Source organism: Anolis sagrei, chromosome X, assembly GCF_037176765.1.
Source record: "Anolis sagrei isolate rAnoSag1 chromosome X, rAnoSag1.mat, whole genome shotgun sequence".
NCBI classification, from domain to species: domain Eukaryota; kingdom Metazoa; phylum Chordata; class Lepidosauria; order Squamata; family Dactyloidae; genus Anolis; species Anolis sagrei.
Genome location: NC_090034.1, coordinates 103,631,747 through 103,648,351, shown reverse-complemented (window position 1 = coordinate 103,648,351; position 16,605 = coordinate 103,631,747). Strand labels below are relative to the sequence as shown.

Genomic DNA, 16,605 nt, shown 5'->3' with positions numbered 1-16,605 from the left:
ATGAATTCTGTACCAGCCTCTGCAGTCAGCTCTCCACATTTGCACATTCTGTTTTCCTTCTATTTATATCATCATCATCATCATTGTGTACATATTATTATTGTTATACTGTTATATTATTACACTGTTATTAGCATGTTCTATTTTTCTATTATTATTATATTTGTATATTATTACACTGTTATTTGCACATTCTATTTTTCAATCTATATTATTATTATACCCATTATATTGTTATTATACTATTATATTATATTATACTATTCTTATATTATATTTATAACTAGCCGTCCCCTGCCACGCGTTGCTGTGGCCCACATAGGGGTTCTGTGTGGGAGGTTTGGCCCAATTCTATCGTTGGTGGGGTTCTGAATGCTCTGTGATTATAGGTGAACTATAAATCTCACCAACTACAACTCCCAAATGTCAAGATTCCATTTTCCCCAAACTCCACCAGTGTTCACATTTGGGCATAGGTAGAGTTTGGTCCAGATCCATCATGGTTTGAGTCCTCAGTGATCTCTGGATGTAGGTGAACTACAACTCCAAAACCAAAGGACACTGCCCACCAAACCCTTCCAGTATTTTCTGTTGGTCATGGGAGAACTGTGTGCCAAGTTTGGTTCAATTCCATTGCTGGTAGGGTTCAGAATGCTCTTTGAATGTCGGTGAACTATAAATCCCAGCAACTACGACTCCCAAATGACAAAATCAATTTTTTTTGAGTGAAGAACAAACATTGGGTGGCTAGGTGTCTTGTGTCCAAATTTGGTGTCAATTCCCCCAGTGGTTTTTGAGTTATGTTAATCCCGCAAACGAACATTACATTTTTATTTATATAGTTAAAAGTGAAAATATGTTTGCATTTTCACCACCATTAGACACAAACATATATCTGTATCTATCCATCTATCTATATTTGAATCCGGTTCAAATATTCAGGTTCGAATCCGGGGAGAGCGCGGATGAGCTCCTTTTGTCAGCTCCAGCTCCTCATGCGGGGACATGAGAGAAGTCTCCTACAAGGATGATAAAACATCAAAACATCCGGGCGTCCCCTGGGCAACGTCCTTGCAGATGGCCAATTCTCTCACACCAGAAGTGACTTGCGGTTTCTCAAGTCGCTCCTGACACGACAAAAAAAAATCTACCTATATGCCACTCAAGAAATGTTTGCACCCTCACTACACATACACAGTGTGTGTGTGTGTGTGTGTGTGTATATATATTCTACATCTATCTATATTGATATTAGGTAAAGGTAGTCCCCCTGACATTAAGTCCAGTCATGTCTGACTCTGGGGTGTGGTGCTCATCTCCAATTCTAAGCCGAAGAGCCAGCATTGTCCGTAGATACCTCCAAGGTCATGTGGCCGGCATGACTGCATGGAGCACTGTTACCTTCCCGCCGGAGCGGTACCTATTGATCTACTCACATTTGCATGTTTTCGAACTGGTAGGTTGGCAGAAGCTAGGGCTGACAGCGGAAGCTTACGCCGCTCTCCGGAATCGAACCTGCGACCTTTCGATCAACAAGCTCAGCAGCTCAGTGCTTTAACCCACTGCGCCACCGGGGGCTCCATATTGATATCATACATTGTATAATATAGATCACATTATTTAAATATTATATGATTATATTGATATAGTATAGTATAGTATTGTTATAGTATTGTATTATAAAAAATATATAATATCAATATGATTATATATAATCATGTTATTATTTATTATCTTTATAATACAATAAGAATTGTTGTATTATAGATGTTTAAATCTATGGCAAGCATCCTCAGAGGTAGTGAGGTTGGAACCTCACTACCTCTGAGGATGCTTGCCACAGATGCAGGCGAAACGTCAGGAGAAAATGCCTCTAGAACATGGCCATATAGCCCGGAAAAACCTACAACCCAGTGATTCCGGCCATGAAAGCCTTCTACAATGCAATAATAATAATAATAATAATAATAATAATAATAGATTGTAGAGAAGTGTCCTCTCAATGAAAAAAATAAACATTTGTGCTCTTAATTCATGCAAATGTGGAAAGCCGACTGTAGTTTGGTGGACAGCAAAAGTTCTAGTAAACCAATGGTTCTCAACCTGTGGATTCCGAGGTGTTTTGGCCCACAGCTCCCAGAAATCCCAGCCAGTTTACTAGCTGTTAGGATCTCTGGGAGTTGAAGGCCAAAACATCTGGGTAACCACAGGTTGAGGACCACTGTAGTAAACTTATGCACCTTCAAGTTTGAAGTCTTCCCATCTCTGCTGAAAATGTCAAGTTCTTAGATCTGTTTTCATCCTGGTTTCCACATCCATGCATATATATAATTGTTCCTCAACCCCCTTGTAAAATAGTTTCTGTAACAAATAATTTCTTTTTTTCCATCCCACTGCCAACCAAAAGCATTGCATTCTCCAGCTCTGCTTCTCTCTCTTTCTCAAAGATACGCAACACAATCACACAAACACACACATCAAGTTGTTCTGAAAGCCCTTGAGGTTGGACACAACTGCAAAGCCTGAGAAGTTTGGGCGTCTGAAACATAACTGTGTTTCCGCTCTAAGAAGAAACTGGTCACACCGCAGCAAAAGCAAAGTTGAAAAGAGTTACCTGTATTCATCGCATAATAGTCCCCCTACTCCCATTTTTGGGGTAGCAAAATTGGTATTTTTGTGTTCCTCCCATAATAGTCGCAGAACCATTTCAGTTGATTTTCCTTTCTTTACCTTAAAAAACTTGAAATGAACATTTCTGGAACTAGGAAGACTTCCTCCAAAGAGCTCAATTTCAGATTTTGTAAATTGCTTTGTCTTCAAAGAAAAGAGGAAGGGGGTATCTTCTCTCCTCCTTCTCTGAGACAAACAAACAAACAAACAAACATAAACTGACCTGTTTGTTTGAGGCTAGCTTGTCACTCCTCCATCTGTTTCAGAAGCAAGGCATTTTATTTTTAAAAAAAGAAATGGCAATTTTTCCTCAAGTAATAGTCGCAACCCTCTGTCAATTGAAAAAGTGGATAAAAATTGTGACTATTGTGCGATGAAATACAGTACTTCCTTGGATCATAACTTCCAAAGCAACAATTCCCAATTCAACTCAGTCAAACAGGGTCTCGCATTGTCCAAAGAAAAATAGTCACAGCCCTCTTTTATCAATTTAAGAAGTGGATTAAAAACTGCGACTACTATGCAATGAAATACGGTACTTCCCTGGATCATAACTCTCAAAGGAACAACTCCCAATTCAGCTCAGATAAGCGGGTTCTTGCACTGTACAAAGCTTAACAGTTGCACCCCTTTTGTCAATTGAAAAACTGGAAAAAACGCGACTATTATGCGATGAAATACAGTACTTCCCTGGATCATCACTCCCAAAGCCACAACTCCCAGTTCAGCTCAGTCAAATGGTTTCTCGCATTGTCCAAAGAGTAATAGTCGCAGCCCTCTTCTATCCATTTAAAAATGGGTTTAAAATGCGACCATTATGCGAAGAAAAACAATATTTCCCTGGGTTATAACTTCCAAAGGAATAACTCCCAATTCAGCTCAGTCAAACGGGTTCTCGCATTGTCCAAAGAGTAATAGTCGCAGCCCTCTTTTATCCATTTAAAAAGAGATTTTAAAATGCGACCATTATGCGAAGAAAAACAATATTTCCCTGGATTATAACTTCCAAAGGAATAACTCCCAATTCAGCTCAGTCAAATGGATTCTTGCATTGTCCAAAGAGTAAGTCACACACCTCTTTTGTCAATTGAAAAACTGGATAAAATGCGACTATTATGCGATGAAATACAGTACCTCCCTGGATCATAACTCCCAAAGCAACAACTCCCAATTCAGCTCAGTCAAACGGGTTCTCGCATTGTCCAAAGAGTAATAGTCGCAGCCCTCTTTTATCCATTTAAAAATGGATATTAAAATGCGACTTTTACGCGATGAAAAACAATATTTCCCTGGATAACTTCTTAAGCAACAACTCCCAACTCAGCTCAGTCCAACGAGTTCTTGCATTGTCCAAAGAGCAATGAGTAGCTCTGGCTTATTATTACCTATCCAAAATTGAAATTCCAAAGTCGGCTGAGGCACAGAGAGGGAAGGCCGATACAGACATTGCCAGTGGTTCGTTCCCCCAACAAAGACAATTTTATATACAATCACATTTCAGACAAAGAGAAAAAAACCCACATCCTTCCCCACAAAATAAGGTGCCACAGCAATAAGGCCATCAAAGCTGGAATTTGCCGGCTTTGTGATTCCGACGACTGAAGGAGGGCACACGCTCCCCATAGATTTCCTAGAAAGGTGCCTTTGGTCACGTCAAGGAAAGGATTGGCTTTCGAGCGTCCTCCATGAGGCTACTGCTCTTCAACGTGGATGATGGTCTCGTTCCCTTCGTCCTGAAGCTGAGGCACGGTGTAGACCAGCGCCTGGTCATTGTCCTGGCAGATAATGGCGACAGTGCCACCGCTCTCCGGGATTATAGCGCTGGACTGAAGGCAGGCCTGAAAAAAAGAAAATAATATCACCATAGAATCCTAGTGGGAAGAGACCCCAAGGGGCCATCCCCTCCAACTCCCCTTCTGCCATGCAGGAAGGCACAACGAGAGCCCTCCTCACAGATGGCCATACAGCTTAACTGGATGAATCTAAGAAACAGTGCTTCTCCCCCTTCTGCACTCTCCCTCCAAAGAGTTTTCCACCACTATTAAAATTAAGTCTGCGATAACGATATTTTATTTACCTACATCTCAACTGCAGCAAGAATATCATATGCAAAACTTTGGAAAATGGACAAAACTCCGGAAGTAGACAATTGGATAAAAAAAAAACAAAAACAAGAAATTAGAGACATGGAAAAACTAACTTTTTTTTTTTTAAGAAAAGATTGGGAAGTCCAATAATAAGGACCGACTGGTCGTCCTTTGAGAAATATGTGAAAGAGAAGAATCATAGAATCAAAGAGTTGAAAGAGACCTTATGGGCCATCCAGTCCAACCCCATTCTGCCAAGAAACAGGACAATTGCATTCAAATCACCCCTGACAGATGGCCATCCAGCCTCTGTTTAAAAGCTTCCAAAGAAGGAGCCTCCACCACACTCCGGGGCAGAGAGTTCCACTGCTGAACGGCTCTCACAGTCAGGAAGTTCTTCCTCATGTTCAGATGGAATCTCCTTTCTTGTAGTTTGAAGCCATTGTTCCATTGCGTCCTAATCTCCAAGGAAGCAGAAAACAAGCTTGCTCCCTCCTCCTCCCTGTGGCTTCCTCTCACATATTTATACATGGCTCTCATATCTCCTCTCAGCCTTCTTCAGGCTAAACATGCCCAGCTCCTTAAGCCGCTCCTCATAGGGCTTGTTCTCCAGACCCTTGATCATTTTATCATGTCTCCTCTGGACACATTCCAGCTTGTCAATATCTCTCTTGAATTGTGGTGCCCAGAATTGGACACAATATTCCAGGTGTGGTCTAACCAAAGCGGAATAGAGCATGGGGAGCAAGACTTCCCTAGATCTAGACACTATGCTCCTATTAATGCAAGCCAAAATCCCACTGGCTTTTTTTGCCGCCACATCACAGTGTTGGCTCATGTTTAACTTGTTGTCCACAAGGACCAAGATCTTTTTCACATGTCCTGCTCTCGAGCCAGGCCTCGTCCCCCATTCTGTATCTTTGAATTTCGTTTTTCCTGCCTAAGTGGAGTATCTTGCATTTGTCCCTGCTGAACTTCATTGTGTTAGTTTTGACCAATCATCTCTCTAATCTGTCCAGATCCCTTTGAATCCTGCTCCTGTCCTCTGGAGTCTTGGCTCTCCCTCCCAATTTGGTGTCGTCTGCAAACTTGATGATCCTGCCTTCTAGCCCTTCATCTAAGGCATTAATAAAGATCCTGAACAGGCCCGGGCCCAGGACGGAACCCCAAGGCACTCCGCTCGTCACTTCTTTCAAAGATGAAAATTTGTTTCCTCTCTGCTGCTGTGTTGAGAAACGGAGATGAGCGCCACCCCCCAGAGTTGGACACGACTGGGTTTAATGTCAGGGGAATACCTTAACCTTTACCTATAGTGCTATTTACCCACATAGTTGAAGTACACTCTTCCCAATGTCCAATCAAAATCTGTTCTACCCACGTAACTTAACTCCCATTACAGTCATTCAAAGACGATGTTGCTGCCATGGGGCTGGGATAAGAGGCAGACGTTGCAACCATCTCTGTATTGACTTACCATCTCTAAGAGCTTCAGCTTCTCCTCCGAGACCAGGTTCTCCTTCCTGAGCTGCTCCACCACCCCTTCCATGGCTTCCAGCTTGGCGCAGTGCCGCCGGTGCCGCTGCTGGAGCACCTTCACCTTCTTCTGCAGGCTGAGCACCACTTCCGCCAGCTCCGCCGTGCTCCCCTCCTCGTGCTTGTGGTAGCGATGCTCCTCCAGCTGCTCCTCCGTGGACTCCTCCGAGCTCAGCTCTCCCAGTTCCTCCTCCTCTTCGTCTTCTTCCTCCTCCTCCTTGGTGAGGGAGGCCTGGTTGGAGACGATGGGGACGGTGGAGACGATGGGCAGGCTGAGGGCCGAGGAGAGAACCGTCTCGGGGGGAGTCACGCCGGAAGAGGCGGCCGCTGCAATGGGGGCAGTGGGGATGGTCTCAAAATAGGCCACCATCTCCGTAGAGGAGCTGAGGACGGTGGCAGAAGGTTCGGCCTCCAAGAAGGGCTCGATGGAGATGTTCTCGATGATGAGCGCGCCCCGCTCGGACTCGTCAACCACCAGGGCTTGGTCAGCGGCGGTGGCCACCATCTTGGCACAAAATGGCCCCGAGACCCCAACCGCGGAGTGAGCGGGCGGCAAAGAAGCCACGAGGTCGACCACCTGCTGCTCTATCGCGTCCGGAGAAGGCTGGCCGGGGACGGCCTCCGTCGGGGAAGCCACCGCCAGCGTCACGGCCTTGAGGGGCTCCACAATTTGAACCAACGGGACGAGGTTCACGGCTCCGACAAGAGGGCCGAAGCCCAAGTCCGAAGCGGATGGCTGGGTTTCCACATAAACCGGAGTGGAGCCCACGCTGGGATCGATGGCAAAGGCAAGCGTCGTTTCCAGTGCGTGTGGCTCCTGCTGACTCCTGTTCTGTGGCACCAGCATGCTTTTCTCTCCCTGGCAATTGAGGATGAGTTTTTTGGACAGCACATCAGAGGGAGGCCTGGCAGAGTTTTCCCTCTTCTGGAATCAAAAAAAGTAAAAATAAGGAAATAGATTATATTTCTTGTTTACTTTTAGAGTTATAAGCTTGGTAGATGCAGGGAATGCTGTGGATGGAGCACAGTGTTCCTCAACCTGGGGGTCGGGATTTCTGGGGGGGTCGTGAGGGGGGTCAGAGGAGTCGCCAAAGACCGTCAGAAAACATATTATTTTCTGTTGGTTATGGGCATTCTGTTTGGGAAGTTTGGCCCAATTCTATCATTGGTTAGGCTCAGAATGCTCTTTGATTGTAGGTGAACTATAAATCCCAGCAACTACAACTCCCATATGTCAAGGACTATTTTCCTCAAACTCCCACTATTTATTTATTTATTTATAACTTTTATATACCGGTCTTCTCAACCTCCGCAGAGGGACTCAGGCCGGTTCACAACAAAAGATTCATAAACAATAGTTTAAAATATCACACCACATAATACACTAATACATAAAATACATTAAAATACCATCATATAATTACATAGGGCCAAGTCATCAGAATGAAATCACAATTCATCACCATCCGTCCGTGTGGTCAAGAGTTATTGACTCTCTCATTGAATGCTAAATTCCAGAGCCAAGTTTTCACCAGCTTTCTAAAAGTCAGGAGAGAAGGGGCAGTTCTAATAACTGATAAAGACCAACCTTGATACACAATTCCTTTCTCAAATAACCCGGGCAGCGCCGGGTCCCCAAGCTAGTAAATAATAATAATGATAATAATAATTTTGTTTCAAAAGCAACTTGAAAAACTGCAACTCGCTTCTGGTGTGAGAGTATTGACCATCCAGGCTTCCTTGTAACAATGGTTTGGAATAACAATAATAACAATCACAACAATAATACTGCATTATTAATAATATAAATATAATAATATAATATAGTAACTTATAAATAATAATAATTATTATTATTATTTTGTGTCAGGAGCAACTTGAAAAACTGCAAGTCGCTACAGGTGTGAGAGAATTGTCCGTCTGCAAGGACATTGCCCAGGGGACACCCGGATGTTTTGATGTTTTATCATCCTTGTGGGAGGCTTCTCTCATGTCCCCGCATGAGGAGCTAGAGCTGACAGAGGGAGCTCATCCGCGCTCTCCCCGGATTCGAACCTGCGACCTGTCGGACTTCAGTCCTGTCGGCACAGGGGTTGGACTAGATGGCCAATCTGGTATCTTCCAACTCTTATGATTCTATTAGTTTTTTCAGCATTTAGAGCAGGTATGGGCAAACTTCATTACTCTCGGTGTTTTGGATTTCAACTCCCACAATTCCTAACGGTGGGTAGTTTCCTCCCATCCACACTTGGGAAAGCAGACCTGAACTCACCAAAGGGCCACTGGACGTCTGGAAAATGGTGGGGACGGCATCCGGCTTCAGGTAGCGCACTCCCCATCGATACTCGAAGCAAGACGATGCAAAGTGTTCGCTGCAGAGGTGCTGGTGTTTCGTCGGGATCCATTTCTCTTGCTTCATCTGGGAGAGCCATTGCCGGAGGCGTTTGGGATTGTGCAGCGGGAACCTGTTTGGAAGTGAGCAAAAGTCTCCTTAAGATAGGCCTGGGCAAACTTGGGCCCTCCAGGGGTTTTGGACTTCAACTCCCACAATTCCTAACAGCCTACCTATCTGTATCTGTATATATAATAAAGAAGAGTGTTTGTATGGGAAGGACAGAGGAAGTGTGGAGGGCGGAAGGGGTATGTGGCAGCGTTCTGATTGGCTGCCGCTGTGGTGCTATTTGCATATGGTCTCTGATTGGGCAGCTTCAATAGGAGCCCCTGGTGGAGAAGAGGGTTCATGGCAGAAACAGGGCATGACAGAAGGAAATTTGCATATGGTCTCTGATTGGCCAGCCTCAAATCCAACATTCTGAGATGAGAAAGAGAGGAAAGGAAAGGCCGGGGCCTGGGTCAGAACACTCCCAATACAGACTGAAATAGGCACACAGAGCCCCCATCACCCACTCTACATCCTACTGCAGTTTGGAGGACTATGAACCATGGATGATGGGACTTGCAGTACCACCACTCACATTCTGAGACCGCTGTTAACCTTATCCAATGACTGATCAGGACCAAACTTCACACAGAGATCTCTCATGACCCACTTTATGTCCTGGTGTGGTTTGGCTGGGGATGGACCGTGGATTATGGGACTTGCAGTACCATTGCTCATTCTTCAGACCACTGCAACCCTCATCCAATTACCAAAAAATACCAAACTTGGCACACTGAGTCTCCATGACGCACTCTACATCCAGGTGCAGTTTGAAGGAGGATGCACCATGGACGATGGGACTTGCAATACCTGCACTCCCTTCCTAAGACCATTATAACTGCCAACAATGATGGATCAGGACCACAATTTACACAGAGAGTCCGCATAACTCACTCTACATCCTGGTGTGGTTCGGAAGAATTTGACAATGGATGATGGGACTTGCAGTCACTTCACTCACTTCCTGAGACCACTGAGACCCACGCCAATGACTCATCAAGACTAAACTTGGCACATGGAGCTTCAATTACCCACTCTACATCCTGGAGCAGTTTGGAGGACGACAGACCATGGATGATGGGACTTCAAGTACCTACACTACCCAAGACTGCTGCAAAACTCATCTAATGACCAATCAAGACCAAAGTTGGCACACAGAGCCCCCATGACCCACTCTACATCCTGCTGCAGTTTTGGAGAAGGGTGGACCATGGATGATGGAACTTCCAGTACCTTCACTCACATTCTGAGACCTCTGCAAACCTCATCCAATGACGGATCAACACCAAACTTGGCACATAGACCTCTCATGACCCACTTTACGTCCTGGTGTTATTTGGAAAACTTTGAACATGGATGATGGGACTTGCAGTACCTTTTCTCACTTCCTGAGACCACTGAGACCCTCGCCAATGACTAATCAAGACTAAACTTGCCACATGGATCTCTAATGACCCACTCTACATCCTGGTGCAGTTTGGAGGAGGACAGACCATGGATGATGGGACTTCAAGTACCTCCACTCCCTTCCAAAGATTGCTGCAACCCTCTTCTAATGACCAATCAAGACCACACTTGGCACACAGAGCCCCCATGATCCACTCTACATCCTGCTGCAATTTGAAAGGGGATGGACTTTGGATGATGGGACTTGCAATACCTTCACTCACTTACTGACACCACTGCCACCCTCATCTAATGACTGATAAAGACCAAACTTGGCACACAGAGCCCCCATGACCCACTCTATATCCTGCTGCTGTTTGTAGGAGGATGGCCCATGGATGATGGGACTTCAAGTACCTTCACTCACTTCCTGAAAATAATGCAGCTGTTATCCAAAGACCAATACAGACAAAACCTGGCATACAGAACCGCCATTACCCACTTTCTCTAATAACCCGGGCAACGCCGGGTCCCCAAGCTAGTATATAATAAAGAAGAGTGTTTGTATGGGAAGGACAGAGGAAGTGTGGAGGGCGGAAGGGGTATGTGGCAGCGTTCTGATTGGCTGCCGCTGTGGTGCTATTTGCATATGGTCTCTGATTGGGCAGCTTCAATAGGAGCCCCTGGTGGAGAAGAGGGTTCATGACAGAAACGGGGCATGACAGAAGGAAATTTGCATATGGTCTCTGATTGGCCAGCCTCAAATCCAACATTCCGAGATGAGAAAGAGAGGAAAGGAAAGGCCGGGGGCTGGGTCACAACACTACCCATACAGAGCAGACTTGGCAGAGCCCCCATCACCCACTCTACATCCTACTGCAGTTTGGAGGACTATGAACCATGGATGATGGGACTTGCAGTACCACCACTCACATTCTGAGACCGCTGTTAACCTTATCCAATGACTGATCAGGACCAAACTTCACACAGAGACCTCTCATGACCCACTTTACGTCCTGGTGTGGTTTGGCTGGGGATGGACCGTGGATTATGGGACTTGCAGTACCATTGCTCATTCTTCAGACCACTGCAACCCTCATCCAATTACCAAAAAATACCAAACTTGGCACACTGAGTCTCCATGACGCACTCTACATCCAGGTGCAGTTTGAAGGAGGATGCACCATGGACGATGGGACTTGCAATACCTGCACTCCCTTCCTGAGACCATTATAACTGCCAACAATGATGGATCAGGACCACAATTTACACAGAGAGCCCGCATAACTCACTCTACATCCTGGTGCGGTTTGGAAGAATTTGACAATGGATGATGGGACTTGCAGTCACTTCACTCACTTCCTGAGACCACTGAGACCCACGCCAATGACTCATCAAGACTAAACTTGGCACATGGAGCTTCAATGACCCACTCTACATCCTGGAGCAGTTTGGAGGACGACAGACCATGGATGATGGGACTTCAAGTACCTCCACAACCCAAGACTGCTGCAAAACTCATCTAATGACCAATCAAGACGAAAGTTGGCACACAGAGCCCCCATGACCCACTCTACATCCTGCTGCAGTTTTGGAGAAGGGTGGACCATGGATGATGGAACTTCCAGTACCTTCACTCACATTCTGAGACCTCTGCAAACCTCATCCAATGACGGATCAAGACCAAACTTGGCACATAGACCTCTCATGACCCACTTTACGTCCTGGTGTTGTTTGGAAAAATTTGGAGATGGATGATGGGACTTGCAGTACCTTTGCTCACTTCCTGAGACCACTGAGACCCTCGCCAATGACTAATCAAGATTAAACTTGCCACATAGAGCTCCAATGACCCACTCTACATCCTGCTGCAGTTTGGAGGAGGACAGACCATGGATGATGGGACTTCAAGTACCTCCACTCCCTTCCGAAGATTGCTGCAACCCTCTTCTAATGACCAATCAAGACGACACTTGGCACACAGAGTCCCCATGATCCACTCTACATCCTGCTGCAGTTTGACAGGGGATGGACTTTGGATGATGGGACTTGCAGTACCTTCACTCACTTACTGACACCACTGCCACCCTCATCTAATGACTGATAAAGACCAAACTTGGCACACAGAGCCCCCATGACCCACTCTATATCCTGCTGCTGTTTGTAGGAGGATGGGCCATGGATGATGGGACTTCAAGTACCTTCACTCACTTCCTGAAAATAATGCTGCCATTATCCAAAGACCAATAAAGACCAAACTTAGCATACAGAACCGCCATTACCCACTTTCTCTAATAACCCGGGCAACGCCGGGTCCCCAAGCTAGTTAATAATATTTATACGATTATGATATACTAGCCATCCCCTGCCACGCCTTGCTGTGGCCCAGTCTGTGTATATGTGTTTTGTGTGTGTATATATGTGTTTATGTCTGATATAGGTGTGTTTGTGTATATACATGTGTGTGTATATATTTGTGTATTTGTGTTTATATGTGTTTATTGTGTATATGTGTGTGCTTGTGTATATGCATATATGTGTATATATGTGTGTAGGTGTATATGTGTGTATACTGTATGTGTATATTTGTGTGTGTGTGTATATATGTGTGTGTCTGTATATATGTATATGTATATTTCTGTGTTTATGTATATTGTGTATATGTGTGTGCTTGTGTATATGCATATATGTGTATATGTATGTGTATATATGTGTGTAGGTATATATGTGTGTATACTGTATGTGTATATTTGTGGGTGCGTATATATATGTGTATCTGTATATGTGTATATTTCTGTGTTTATGTATATGTATATTGTGTATATGTGTGTGCTTGTGTATATGCATATATGTGTATATGTATGTGTATATGTGTGTGTAGGTGTATATGTGTGTATACTGTATGTGTATATTTGTGTGTGTATATATATATGTGCATCTGTATATGTATATATGTATATTGTGTATATGTGTGTGCTTGTGTATATGCATATATGTGTGTATGTATGTGTATATATGTGTGTAGGTGTATATGTGTGTATACTGTATGTGTATATTTGTGTGCGTGTATATATATATGTGTCTGTATATGTGTATATGTATATTTCTGTGTTTATGTATATGTATATTGTGTATATGTGTGTGCTTGTGTATATGCATATATGTGTATATGTATGTGTATATATGTGTGTAGGTGTATATGTGTCTATACTGTATGTGTATATTTGTGTGTGTGTATATATGTGTGTGTCTGTATATGTGTATATGTATATTTCTGTGTTTATGTATATTGTGTATATGTGTGTGCTTGTGTATATGCATATATGTGTATGTATGTGTATATATGTGTGTATACAGTATGTCTATATTTGTGCAGGCATATATATATGCATGTCTGTATATGTGTATATGTATATTTCTGTGTTTATGTATACATATATTGTGTATATGCATATATGTGTGTATGTATGCGTATATGTATATGTGTGTAGGTGTATATGTATGTGTGTGCATACTGTATCTGTATATTTGTGTGTGCTTGTGTATATATATATATGTGTGTCTGTATGTATATGTGCATGTGTGTATGTATATTTCTGTGAGAAGCACCGGGCAAGAAATAATATAGATTGTTAATAATGTTGTAACCCTATCTTGAGCCATGGGGAGAGGAGGGCAAGACATTATTATTATTATTATTATTATTATTAATAATAATAATAATAATGTTGTAACCCTACCGTGAGCATGAGGAGAGGCGGGCAAGACATAATAATATTGTGTGTGTGTGTGTGTGTGTGTGTGTGTGTATATATATATATATATATATATATAAAAATGTTGTAACCCTGCCTCGAGCCGTGAGGTAATAATAATGTAACCCAGTCTCAAGCCATGAAGAGAGGCGAGCAAGAAATAATAATCATAATATAATATTATTATATATGTTATTAATAATAATGTAACTGGGCCTAGAGCCGTGAGGAGCACGGGGCAAGAAATAAGAATTATATATAATAATTATATATATTGTTAATAATGTTGTAACCCCGCCTCGAGCCATGGGGAGAGGGCAAAACATTATTATTATTATTATTATTATTATTATTATTATTATATGTGTGTTTCATATATTATTCTTATGTCTTGCCTGCCACACCTTACGGTATATATATATATTTGTTTCATATATTATTATTATTTCTTGCCCGCCACACCTCACGTCTCGAGGCTGGGTTACAACATTATATAATAATAATAATAATAATAATAATAATGTTGTAACCCAGCCTCGAGCTGTGAGGTGTGGTGAGCAAGAAATAAAAAAAATATTATTATTATTATTATTATTATTATTATTATTATTACCGTATATGTAACGCAGCCTCGAGCTGTTAGGAGAGGCAGATAAAACATAATAATATAGTATAATAATAATAATATTTATTTATTTACTGTATTAATAATAATAATTTCTAATTAATTAAAATAGAATTATAATTATTATTGTATTATTATTATTATTATTATTATTATTATTATTATTATTATTATTATTAATGTAACCCAGCCTCAAGCCGTGAGGAGAGGTGGGTGAGACATAATAATAATAATAATAATATAGTTGTATAATAATAATATTTATTTCTTTACTGTATAAATAATAATAAATTTTAATTAATTAAAATAGAGGCAGGGACATCTAATCACCTTGCAAGAAGAATTTGCTCCAGGCACAGTCAGCCCATTGCATGCTAATCAAGGTGGTCAGTTGAAAGGATTCACACCTAGCCCAACTTACAAAAGCCTTTTGTCTCACCCTGGTCATTCCACAGATATATAAACCCCCTTTTTTCCCAGCTCCAGCAGACCTCACCCTCTGAGGAAGCTTGCCATAGATGCAGGCGAAACGTCAGGAGAAATGCCTCTAGAACATGGCCATATAGCCCGAAAAAACCCACAAGAACTGAGTGATTCCGGCCATGAAAGCCTTCGACAATAAATTAAAATAGAATTATAATTTATTTATTTATTTATTTACGGCGCTTATATGCCGCCCTTCTCACCCCGAAGGGGACTCAGAGCAGCTTACAATATATATTTTCATACAATATTATATAATTAGCAAAGTACAATATCAGTATATATTACTATATTGCACTATACCATTATATTGTAATATTATTAGTAATATTACATGTAATTAAATATATAATTATTATTATAATATTGAATTATTATTACTAGTATTATACTGTATTACATTATAATATTATAAATATTATATGTATATACAATATAATATATATTATTAGTAAAGACAAGATTATATTATTATTATTATTATTATTAATGTAACCCAGCCTCGAGCCGTGAGGAGAGGTGAGCAAGACATAATAATAATATTGTATAATAACAATATTTATTTATTTACTGTATAAATAATAATTTTTAATTAATTAAAATAGAATTATAATTATTATTGTATTATAATTATTATTATTAATAATAATAATGAAGCAGCAAAGCAGCAACAGATTTGGTTTCAAAGAAGGAATAAGGTCAACTCTCAAGGAGTGGATGACGTCACAAGCCTCCTCCATGACGTCACAACCTGTTTTAAACTCTTTTGATTTCAAAACACTGCCTTTAAAAAGAAAGTACACAGTGAGGGGTCTGCCTTGGGAAGCAGGGGGGAAAAAAACACAACCCAAACTCAATGTGACGTCACAACCAGGCACCCTGTGACGTCAGAAAGCTCCTCCATGACGTCACAGGGCCGAGGAAGTCAACAGAAAGGATCCTATGTCTTCAAATGCTGCCTTTTGGGAGTAAAAATAGAACCAGATGTTGGAAGAGAAAAGGGATTCAGGCTCAAAGTGACGTCACAACCTTTTCCCCTGCGTGACGTCACTACATGACGTCATAGCCCAACAGAAACACAAAAGAACCCAGGAAGTTGTTACTGACTTGTAGAAACTGAGCCTCTGCCCGTCCGGGCGGGGCTGCCCGGCGGAATTAAAGCAATGGGGGGCCCGGCAATGCTTGGTCATGGCTGCCTCTTCCTTCCTTCCTTCGTGGGCCTGAAACAACCTCCACAGCCCGCGCCTCAGCCCGGACTTCCTTTTTCGATTCTGCGCATGCGCGAACAGGGCAAGACACTCACAAGTGGGCGGAGCCTGGTTGAGGACGGATCTCCCATTGGCCGAGAGCGGCAGGGGGCGTGGCGAAGTCACCCAGGGCAAGACTCTACAAGTGGGCGGGACCTGGGTGAGGACGGGGCTCCCATTGGCCGAGAGCGGCAGGGGGCGTGGCGAACACTTACCCAAGGCAGGACTCTACAAGTGGGCGGAGCCTGAGTGAGGACGGGGCTGCCATTGGCCGAGAGCGGCAGGGGGCGTGGCGAACAGTTACCCTGGTCTAAGCTGTTTTCCCAATGGAGGGGACTTGTTTAGGAGAAGGTTAAGGCTGCATCTTCCAATGCCAGGT

General features: G+C 42.7%; 1 protein-coding gene across 1 annotated transcript; it reads right to left on the bottom strand.

Annotated features, from left to right (window-relative positions):
* Positions 1 to 1,761: 1,761 nt before the first annotated feature.
* On the bottom strand, positions 1,762 to 16,252 carry LOC132769662 (THAP domain-containing protein 5-like). The gene is made up of 4 exons (XM_067461050.1): positions 16,087 to 16,252; positions 8,563 to 8,755; positions 6,232 to 7,215; positions 1,762 to 4,508 (listed from the first exon to the last, which is right to left on the bottom strand). The coding sequence occupies exons 1-4, from the start codon at positions 16,167 to 16,169 to the stop codon at positions 4,362 to 4,364; spliced, it is 1,407 nt and encodes a 468-aa protein (XP_067317151.1). The 5' UTR covers positions 16,170 to 16,252; the 3' UTR covers positions 1,762 to 4,361.
* Positions 16,253 to 16,605: the final 353 nt, after the last annotated feature.

Bases quoted from the DNA above. Each gene is read 5' to 3' on its own strand.
- LOC132769662 (XM_067461050.1), bottom strand. From the start codon at position 16,169: ATGACCAAGCATTGCCGGGCCCCCCATTGCTTTAATTCCGCCGGGCAG. The intron at 7,216-8,562 runs GTGAGTTCAGGT...TTTTGATTCCAG, and splicing joins AGACGTCCAGTGGCCCTTTG to AAGAGGGAAAACTCTGCCAG. The intron at 4,509-6,231 runs GTAAGTCAATAC...TCTTTTTTTCAG, and splicing joins AGCTGAAGCTCTTAGAGATG to GCCTGCCTTCAGTCCAGCGC.